At 51.2% G+C, this 10,792-nt stretch overlaps 1 protein-coding gene across 1 annotated transcript; it reads right to left on the bottom strand.

The window, feature by feature from the left end:
- Window positions 1–2,023: 2,023 nt before the first annotated feature.
- Window positions 2,024–10,400, bottom strand: SFTPD (surfactant protein D). The gene is made up of 7 exons (XM_007464215.1): window positions 10,202–10,400; window positions 6,630–6,746; window positions 6,238–6,354; window positions 5,808–5,924; window positions 5,340–5,456; window positions 4,676–4,759; window positions 2,024–2,400 (listed from the first exon to the last, which is right to left on the bottom strand). Exons 1-7 carry the CDS (start codon window positions 10,398–10,400, stop codon window positions 2,024–2,026), a joined length of 1,128 nt encoding a protein of 375 aa, XP_007464277.1.
- Window positions 10,401–10,792: the final 392 nt, after the last annotated feature.

Raw genomic sequence — 10,792 nt, 5'->3', positions numbered from 1 at the left:
GGGAAAGAGGTGAGGATGGGCAGAGAGAGGCAGAAGCCAGGAAGGTGGCACAGCGGTGCCTGTGCACCCCCAGTCCTTCGTAAGTCAATTCAGAACTCTCTGTTCTTTAAAAACACCCTCTTTTTGGCTTAACTAGATCCAGTTGTTTTTCTTATTTGCAATAAAAGCAGTCTGTTCTAAGCTCCAGGCTTTTGTACTGGAACGTTGTTTGCTCATTATTCTGTACTGTTTATATTTCAGAAGCTGCCAGGAATTGGGGATTTTTTCAAGTAACAGGGGAAAGATATGAACAGGGAGGCTGAGCTGCATGCTGTTGAGATGTGTGGCTTTTGTTTCCAGATGTGCTGTCCCATATATAAAGTGTGGCTGCAAGAGTGTTGGGAAGACGGGTAGGGCTCGGGGGTCCCATTCAGAAAGGGCCAGAGAGGGAAAGAGTGGTAGGTTTCCTGTCTGGGGGAGGGGTATTCATTGCCCCCTCCCACGAGCCTGTGGTTCATCCAGGCGTCATTCCAATTTCTTAAGCACAGACGTCATTTAAATCTTTCTTTGCAGCAGTGTGTCAATAAAATCAACTAAATATACAGAGGCCTTTGGCCTAAAAATTTACAGGCCAGAAGTATAAGCTCTGGGGTCAGATGGCCTTTTTCATGAGCGAGCTGTAGCACTGGTACTACCTGTGCAAGTTCCCTCCCTCTCTGTGTCTTAGTTTCCATGTCTGTAAAATGAGAAGGGTTTGAGTAGATTATCTCTGAGGCAGAGTGGAGAACATCCCCGGAACTGCCAGGCAGGAAGAGGTTTGGGGATGAATTCGAACATGGCTGGGCACCCTCTGTGCCTGACATTTCAGAAGGGATTAGGATTGTGCAGATGGTATGTTCTCCCCTGAGCCAACCACAGTCACACTGTCATGGCTAGAGAGAGATCCTGGGCGGTCAAGGGTGAGGGAAGTCTACTGGGTGTAAGGCCACTCAATCTGGCCAGAGAGGCAGATGCCTCCCTGCCAGGTCATCCCTCTGTAACTGTGCAGCTTCCTAGGCTCAGGGCTTGAAGCAAGAGGCAGACACTGAGACCTCCCAGCCCCGGGGCTCCAGCTTGCATTGGCTGGAGGAGTCTGGGGTTCGGGAGGAGGTCTTGAACAGGGCTCTACATGGGGGAGGTATCAATAGAAAGGATTTGAAGCCATGGGAGAGAATGAGCCCAAGCCTGGAGCAAGAATAAGGAGAGAGGGGAACTGGAGCTGAGGCTCCCGTGCTCCTCTGTGGGGCAGTCCAGGTGAGGAGGAGGGATGAGACTGACGCAGAGCAGCCAGAAGGATAAGCAAATTGCAAGCAGAAGAGGAAAAGGGAAGGAGGAGGCAGTGATCAGCTGGGTCAAATGCGGCCGTTGGCTGGAGGAGGTGGAGGGCAGAGGAGGAGACGCTGGATTTTGCAACAGGAAGGTCTTGGAGACCTCATTGTAGCCCTTGCCCTGGGAAAGCAGGCTGGCCCCGTTTTCCTCTGATAGGTCTTCCTGGTGTGAAACCAGTTTCAAACTTTATTCTGAGGGAGGCGTGTTCCATAGCAGCCCTGCCTGCTGGGCTCACCCATGGCTCCGTGGAGAAGCCCTGGCCAGCAGAGGGTCACCTTTTTTTTTTTTTCTTTTTTATAAATTTTATTTATTTATTTATTTATTTATTTATTTTTGGCTGCGTTGGGTCTTCGTTGCGGTGCACGGGCTTGTCATTGCGGTGGCTTCTCTTGTCGCGGAGCACGGGCTCTAGGCGTGTGGGCTTCAGTAGTTGTGACACGTGGGCTCAGTAGTTGTGGCTTGTGGGCACTAGAGCGCAGGCTCAGTAGTTGTGGCACGCGGGCTTATTTGCTCCGCGGCACATGGGATCTTCCTGGACCAAGGTTCAAACCCGTGTCCCCTGCACTGGCAGGCGGATTCTTAACCACTGCACCACCAGGGAAGGCCTGAGGGTCACCTTTTTATTGGGACATTGGCAGCACACGGCTCTGGGCAGTGCCCCACCCTCCCCGGGGGCTCAGAACTCGCAGATCACGAGGCACCGTTCTCCGCAGGCCTTGTCGTTCCACTTGCCATTGGTATGGATCTCCACACAGTTCTCTGCGCCTCCCTGGTTGTTGGGCTCCCCGGGGGCCCAGTTAGAAAACACCAGGGGCTCCCCTGTGGGGTAGGTGAACTTGCCTTCCTCCTTGTCGTCGGTCATGCTCAGGAAAGCAGCCTTGTTCTGGTCTGTGACCAGCTGTCTCAAGGCCTCGTTCTCGGCTTCAGAGCGTGGGGAGGCCATCTGTCCCCCGGCCTGTGTGCATACCTGCTGTGCATCCTTAAAAGTTTTTTCAAAACCTCCCGTCTTGAAGATCTTCTCCCCAGCACCCCGGCCACTGGGAAAGAGCTCCACTAGGGCAAGAGGAAAGTCAGATTGGGGTGTGGCAGCACCTGGACCTTCGTGCTCCAACCAGAGCGCCCCAGCCTCCCATCCAGGGTACCAAGGCACCAGATAGGATGAAAGCGAGGCACTGGTTCCAGAGCAGCCCTGGCTCCACGATACACCCTGTGAGTGGTGCTGTGGTCTCCAGTTACAGGTGAGGACCCTGGAACTCGGGGAGCTTACGTAAGAGGCCCAAAGTCACACAGCTGTCAAATGTAGAGTGAGGATCAAACCTTGTTGGATGTGACACTAAAGCTTAGACGTGCACTTTCTGTTCCTCCCCATGTCATACGCCAGAACTGGTTTTTCAATTACTGTGTAGATTGGAATGACTTTGGCCAGGGAAATGACACTGTGCTGCCCAGGGCAGTTCCTAAGAGTGTGGAAAACACCATGCAGGGGGCTTGCTCTCACCCATGCATGATGGCTGGGCATGTGGGGTTGTCAGAAGGGGGTCTGTGCTGTGTGAAGGGGTGAGGGGAAAGGAGAGGAGAGGGTGGGGCATCTGAGAGCAGCAACATGCTAATCTCTGCACTGGGGGCAGCCCAGTGTTGGCCTCTTGATATGCTTACGGGTGATGACCCAGCCACTCAGCCTCCCTGGACCGCTGGGCAGGGGATGAAGGCATCTGAGAGGTGTGTGTGGGAATGGGGGGGCAGGAGTGGGATCAGCGCTGGAGAGACCCCTGTTTGGGAGTCAGAAGGCCACGTGTTCAGCCCCAACCTGACAATGACGGTCCAGGTGGGCAAGGGAAAGTCACTTCCCTTTTCAGGGTTTCCCATTCCTTATTTCTAAAGTAGGTGTACACTACATAAAAGCATCACCTGTGTGACATGTTAAGTATCTCATTACTCCATCCTATCCCCATCCCTCTGACTTCTAGGCTTATGCATGGAAATCTTCAGGGCTCCTAAGAGGGCTCACTGGACTGGGTAGGAGCCCAGACTACACCCTGACCCACTGCCCTTCTCCTCTGAGTAGTTTCAACAAGGACTCAGAGGCCGGATTCTCCACGGGGTCAGGATGGCACCCAGAGCAGCCCTGGACAAGGTCAGTGCAAGTTCATGTGCCATAATTGGGTTTATGTCCCATGCATCTGGGTGGGTATGCATGTGCGTGCGTGAATATGTCCATATATCCATCTGAAGGTACGCAGGTGGACTTAAGGTCCATCTGGATGGGTGTGCATATTTGTGTGTGCATACGTGTGCATGTGTGCTCATGTATGTAGACGGTGTGGAGTGAGCGATGGTGTTTAAGTACCCACACATGTGGCCGGTGCCTATGCCCATATTCTCCTTTGTTTGCATCAGTATGCATATGAGCAAGTGAATGGGTATGCAAATATGTTTGTAGAGGGAGGAAAACATCAAATGCTGGAAACTCTCATCCTTACTACTTAGGTACTTAGTTGGCTTGAGTCCTTAGGAACCAATGCTATATCTCACCCCTTTATGCTCTACTCCTTCAGAAAACTCTTCTTTTTTTGGATCGTGAGGTTTGATGAATGGTGTGGACTCAAAGCTGATGTCAGGGAAAGCAGAGAAGGGGGAGGGGCAGTTGGGGACTGAGGCAGAGAGTCCCAAAGGCACCGGGCACTCAGGTGTGCACTCCAGGAGGCCTCTGCCTCCTTAGGATTCCAGGCTTAGGGAAGAATCTCTGCTTTAAACACCCAAGGAGATGCAGGGAGAGTCCAGCGCTGGCCAGAGACTGGAGGCAGCCTGCCCCTGCCAGACCCAGGGGCATCTTTAGGGTGAGATACTCAGTGGCCACACAGCAAGGTTGGGCCCCACCAGACTTGAATCCCGTGAGCAGCATCCCAGCCCCTGCTCACAGGACTATGTCTGGATTCTCTGCTGCCTGGGCTGTGCAGCTGCATCTCTGGGTACTTGCATACCTGGCTCCACAGAGGGAAGAGATGCATCGTGGGTTGGGTGTCCCCTTGTCTATCATAGGGACATGCCCAGAGTAGGCAGGGGTGAAGGTCTCCCGCACTGGTGACAAGGACTGCATCCTCCTCCTTTTCCCTTGCATCTGCTTGCAGCTGCTGGAGTATGTGGCTGCACTGCTCTGTCCCAGACCATCCTTAGCCCCACTCCCTGCCCCAGTTCCAGGTCCAGTCCTAAACATGGTCCCAGCCAAGTTCAATTTTAGACCCAAGCCCAGCCAACTCCAAGCCAAGACCCAGACCTAGTATGAGGCCCACGCTTGGTGTCTGGCTCAGGTTCAGGTCCAGGAACTCACCTTTCTTATACTGAGAGAAAGCATTCTGGAGGCGTTGTAGCTGTCCCTGTAAGGTCTCCACCCGCTGCCGGAGAGCAGTGATGTCTGCAGGGCAGAGAGGTCGAGTGAAGAAAGGTCCAGCACAGCCTGGGATCAGCTCAGAGCCCGGGCCTCAAGGGAAGGGTGCCCAGTTGCAGACACATATTGGGGGTGGAGGTAAAGAACTGGGACGGACCCCTAGGAAGCCCACATCTGCTGACATAGGTGGGCCTGTGCTGCCCACAGGATTTCCTGTGGCTCTGCTATGAACACTGTTCCCTGGGCAGGTCCCTGCACCACACTGACACCGAACCAGGTGACACTGTAATTCCACGTTCTAGGAACCTGATAACACTTCCTTTTGGCGGGTGGGAAGAGAGGAATACTCGTAGCTCAAGTACTTCCCATCCACTGGGTTATTTGAAGTTCAAAGCCATCTGACGGATGGGGAAGGGAGGCGTGCTCGTCCCAAAGATCAGATAGAAAAACCGCTCAGGTTGCCCTCCAGCAAGTCACAGAGACTAAGACCAGCGTCCGCTTTGACTTCCTGTAACTAAGGGGGACGCCTGAGAGCAGGGCCCGGGAGGGCCTCCTCCCACCCTCCGTCCCCACCCGCACCCTAGTGGGGCCCCCAGAGCTTCCTTACCTTGGAGTCCACTCTCTCCCTTCGCTCCTCTGTCTCCAGGAGCACCTCTGTCCCCCTTCAGTCCTGGGGGGCCTCTGGCACCTGCAGGTCCCTGTGGACCCATGGCTCCAGAAGGCCCTGGGATCAGAGAAGAGTTGGGTGAGTTCTGAACACATTTTCTAGCATTTTCACCTCCCCCAGTACATGGACTATCTTATCGCCCAGCAGTACGCCCTCCCCATATACGTATGTCCCTCTGTGACCTGAACCCAGCCTTGTGTCCTCTCTGTATACTGACTGTCCCTGTCACCCAACAACCAACCTTCCCTGTACATAGACAGTCCATTCTATTCGCCCTACCCTATCCCTAGAGACAGACAGTTCCCAGAGCCCAACACTGGCTGTCGCCCTGGAGTGCTAGCTCTGACCTGGCGGGTGGTGATGGTGGGCACAGGGGAACAGGAGCCCAGCCCAGTTTCCATCGCTCACCTGCTGCCCCAGCACTTCCAGGAGCTCCGCGTTCACCGGGGGCACCTCTCTCTCCTTTAAGACCGGCGGGGCCTCTTGCCCCTGGGGAGCCCTGCATGCCTGTGGCACCCACTTCTCCTGAGGACGGAACAAATTGGGACGAACACGGCTGAGAGTGCGCTCAGCACTTACCATTGCCTCAGAAGTGGAGCTTTTCACCCACAGCTCCAGGTGAGAGAATGAACTGGGAGACGGTGCTCCTTACTGCCTGGCCTCCTCTGGGGAGGGTATCGGGGAAATACGGTCAGTGTGGGAATCTGTGGGGAGAGACCCTGGCAAGGCCTACGTGCTGCAGATGGTCCGGGCTTTTCCAGGCACTGTGCGCATGCCTTAGGCCCCATCACAGACTGCCACGCCTCCTTCCCACACCCGTCACATACCAGCCACCTACCATTGGGTCCAGTCTCGCCTTTGGGGCCTGGTGCACCTGCAGGTCCTATGTTCCCCTGCCTCCCTAAGGGACCGTCTCTTCCAGCTGGACCAGGCATACCTGGAGGTCCTGGAGGCCCTGGGGAAAAGGACCAGCCCAGTTAGTGACACTGAATCTCCTTGGAAGTGGGAGTGCATAAAAGATGAGGGCAGTAACAGAAGTCTGAGAAGCAGCATCCTCCTAAAGGTGCCGCCCCACAGCAGCTCCAGTCTTCCCTGAAATAACCCAGTGCCACCTTGAAAACAACCTTCTGCCTCCTTCCTGCGGTAGAATCTGTGCATAAATGCCTACCGGCATGTCCTAGCGACAGCACGCCACCTGCAGACATCTGCATTCCACGCCCAGCTGCTCGCCAGGTGGCCCAGTGTCTCCCTTTAGCCCGGGTTCTCCGGCAAAGCCATTGTCCCCTTTGGGCCCAACTGGGCCAGCTGGTCCAGGCATCCCTGCTCCTCCTACAGGTCCTGGTAAACCTGTGGCAGCAGACGAAGTGGGCCCCAGGACCCGGAGGAGCCAGATGATATTCCTTCAGGTTTCTATAAGGTGTAGACACTTCACCTCCACAAGACCCGGTCCAGTGGTGATCCCGGAAATGGGTGTCCACATCCCCATTTTACAGGTGAAGAAACAGGCTTGCCAGAGCTGGAGGCAGATCAAACCAAGACCTGCCTGACTTTCCATATAATGCACCCTCCCCTGCCCCAAGGCCACAGTATTTATAGCAGGCAAGTCTGTCAGCTTTTTGCCCTCGATCATGGACTCCTTGCCCTCCCCCTTCCCAGAACCAAAGTTTATATCAGAAATGACACCAGATGCTAATCACCAGAGAAATATAAATCAAAACCACAGTGAGCTATCACCTCACACCTGTGAGAATGGCTATTATCAAAAAGTCAGCAAATAACAGGTGTTGGAGGATGGGGAGAAAAGGGAACTTTGTGCACTGTTGGTGGGAATGTAAACTGGCACAGCCACTACGGAGAACAGTATGTAAGTTCCTTAAAAAATTAAAAATAGAACTACCATGCAATCCAGCAATTCAGCCTCTGAGTATTTAACCAAAGAAAATGAAAACACTAACGCAAAAAGATTTATGTGCCTCCAAGTTCATTGCAGCATTGTTTATAGTAGCCAAGACCTGGAGGTGGCCTAGAGCCTAAGTATCCATGGATAGATGAATGGATGGAGAAAATGCAAGGCATATATACAATGGAACATTATTCAGCTGTAAAAAGGAATGAAATCTTGCCATTTGCAACAACCTGGGTGAACCTTGAGGGCATCGTGTTAAGTGAAATATGTCAGACAGGGAAAGGTACCATACCATCTTACTTATATGTAGATTCTAAAAAACAAATGAACAAAACAGCATACTCATAGATACAGAGGACAGATTGGTAGTTGCTAGAGGTGGGGTCGGGGAGTGAGCAGAACCGGTGAAAGTAGTCAAAAGGTACAAACTTCCAGTTATAAAATAAATGAGTCCTAGGGATGTAATGTACAGCAAGGTTACTATAGTAAATAATACTGTGTTGCACGCTTGAAAGTTGTTAAGGGTGTAGATCATAAAAGTTCTCATCACGTACACAAAAAATTGTAGTTCTGTGTGTTGATGGATTTTGATAAGCCTTATCATCATTTCACAATATATACAAATATAAAATCATTATGTTGTTCACCTGAAAGTAATATGATATTATATATCAATTATACTGTAATAAAAAGAAGAGAAAAGGCTATGTAACATGCTCTTAAAACTATAGAAATTAGACCAAATTATTATGCATCATTAAGTGAAAAAAGTATGCTATAGGGCTTCCCTGGTGGCACAGTGGTTGAGAGTTCGCCCGCCGATGCGGGGGACGCGGGTTCATGCCCCGGTCTGGGAGGATCCCACATGCCTCGGAGCGGCTGGGCCCGTGAGCCATGGCCGCTGAGCCTGCGTGTCCGGAGCCTTTGCTCCGCAACAGGAGAGGCCACAACAGTGAGAGGCCCGCGTAGCACAAAACAAAACAAAACAAAAAAAAACATCTATTTAATAGAACACAGTTCACAAACGAATTTTAGCAAAAATTCTTAGAATACATAACATAGAACCACAGTGGGAGAGGCCTGCGTACCGCAAAAAAAAAAAAAAAAAAGTATGCTATAAACACTATTTAATATGATTCTGTTTCCTAAATATGTCCATGAATGTGTAGGGCGTGTGCACACATAAAACACATTGGAAAAACCACAAGAACAGCACATACAAAAGTGTTAACAGTTGTTGTTTCTAAGTGGTACAATTAAGGTATTTTTAATTTTCTTCCTTTTATCTTTAGTGACCACTTATTATTATTATTATTTTTTACACATATTATTTTTTATTGGAAAAATGACCAAACATTTTAAACTTGTTACCTCAAGAAAGACTGCCTAAGTCTGAAATTATATGAGATCTACCTCGATTTAAGAACTTTACACTCTGTGTAAAATTGTGAGTTTGGTTATTTTTTCACTGAGATGAAATTCACATAATATAAAATTAACCTTTTTTTTTCTGGCTGCACGTGCAGCTTGCGGGATCTCAGTTCCCCAACCAGGGATCGAACCTGGGGCCCGGCAGTGAGAGGGCCGAGTCTCACCGGCTGGACCGCCAGGGAATTCCCTAAAATTAACCTTTTTAATTTTTACAAGTCTTTGGCGTTTAGCACATTCACAATGTTGTGCAACTACCACCTCTATTTAGTTCAAAAATATTTTACCAACCCCAAAGAAAACCTCATATCCGTTATCACTCTGTCCCTGCTTCTTCCCAGGCCCTGCTACCACTATTCTGCTTCTGTCTCTATTACCTACTCTGGATATTTTATGTAAATACATACAATATATGAGCTTTTGTGTCTGGCTCTTTTAACTCGGAGTGACGTTCTTGAGGCTCATCCAATTCGTAGCACGTCTCAGCACTTCTTTCCTTTGTGTGGCTGAGCAATGTTCTAGAGTATGAACACAACACGTTTTGTTTATCCATTCACCACGGAAAAACGTTGATGGACACATGGGTTGTTTCCTTCCTTTGGCTGTTGTGAATAAAGCATTCATGTGCAAAACAACAAGAGAAGAAATGACACCTGTCACGTGCTGCTAACTTATTCATTCACTTATTTGTTCATTTCCTCATTGTTTCATTTATTTGTTCGCTGGGAAACGAACTACGGAACATAACTTTCTGCTTAGCACTGAGCAGGATGTAAATGTTAGCACCAGGTCCTGGTCTGCAAGGGATTTGTCACTGAATTTTAAACTGTGAGGCATGGGTAATGAGCGAGGAAGACAGTTTATGAGATGCCCCTCATCCCATCCCAGCACCTCCAACCCCAGCACACACACATAGTCGGGGGAAACAGGACTTCAAGGCTGAAGGGGATTTAGAGAGACTTGGAGAAGAGAGGTGACATCTCAGATTTGGAAACCGTGCTCCAGGGTAAGAAAGGCCAGGGCCTGCCTGGGCCAAGCATGTGCCGGTGGTGGGAGACTGTGCATTTGATGGGTGGCTGAGAGCTTCTGTGCTGGGCATTGTGTTCTGCCTCTAGTTACAGTCCTCACTAGGAGTGAAATGGAAGCATAGAGGATGGGGCCCGCATCCTAATCCCACAGTGCGCCGTGTGCTCAGGCAGAGACATCCTGGCCCCAGGCCAAGCCTCTCCTGGGCTCCCCACTGGCCAGGGTTGCAGCAGGTACATGGGAAAAAAGCCACTCCTTAGAGGGGAGCATTAGAGGTTGCCCATCCTTGTGCACAAACTGTGGATATCTGGGGGAAATCCTCCCATGCGGGATGAAGGCCATCTCCAAGGTTTACACAGCAGAAAATCCAGAGTTTCTGGGTTGGTTACAATTCCAATGCCCACCCCTTCCCATCAGGACAAGCCCACGGTCCCAGCTCTACCTGGATCCCCCTTCTCGCCCTGGGGGCCTTCTCTTCCATCTCGTCCATCACGACCAGGCAGGCCATTCTCCGGGTGGCTACATATGACCAGGGTGCAGTCGTTGGTCAGTGTTTTCTGGGAATAGGTCTTTATTTCTGCCCCCAGAGACCTTGGGGGCTGTGAGAGCAGGATCAGCATGGAGAGACAGAGGAGAAGCATGTCCTAGGCTGAGGAACAGAAAGAAAGGGGACACGCTTTTGGTGCGAGGATGTGGATTTTAGGGCTTGGCCAAGAGCAACCAAGCTCCTCTCTTCTGCTCTGGGGCCAAGAGCAGCGGGCCTCTGAAAGCAGTTTAGGGACAAGGTGGGCATAAGGTCTGGCCTGAGAGGGCATGAGTTGACCAGCTGGACTTCTGACGGGGGTGGCCAGCAGCACGAACCTATTCTTAGATGCTCTGTGTTATCCCTTCTTGTGCCTCCCCTTGGGCACTGCCATGGGCACTGTGGCGAGGATGTAGAATTCCTCACTGAGGCCATCTGTCACATCAGGAAGGACTCGCTGAGAGCTCTCGGGCGGGACCCTTCCCATCTCTGGACCTCCTTCTCCCTTTC

The sequence above is a fragment of the Lipotes vexillifer genome, unplaced genomic scaffold, assembly GCF_000442215.2.
Source record: "Lipotes vexillifer unplaced genomic scaffold, Lipotes_vexillifer_v1.1 scaffold59, whole genome shotgun sequence".
NCBI lineage: Eukaryota > Metazoa > Chordata > Mammalia > Artiodactyla > Lipotidae > Lipotes > Lipotes vexillifer.
This window is presented reverse-complemented; position numbering and strand designations above follow the sequence as displayed.

Excerpts from the sequence above, each read along its gene's own strand:
- SFTPD (XM_007464215.1), bottom strand. The coding sequence starts at position 10,400 with ATGCTTCTCCTCTGTCTCTCCATGCTGATCCTGCTCTCACAGCCCCCA. Across the intron at positions 6,355-6,629 it reads GGGAGACACTGGGCCACCTG|GGCCTCCAGGACCTCCAGGT; the intron begins GCGAGCAGCTGG and ends CCTTTTCCCCAG. Across the intron at positions 5,457-5,807 it reads TGGAAGTGCTGGGGCAGCAG|GGCCTTCTGGAGCCATGGGT; the intron begins GTGAGCGATGGA and ends CTCTGATCCCAG.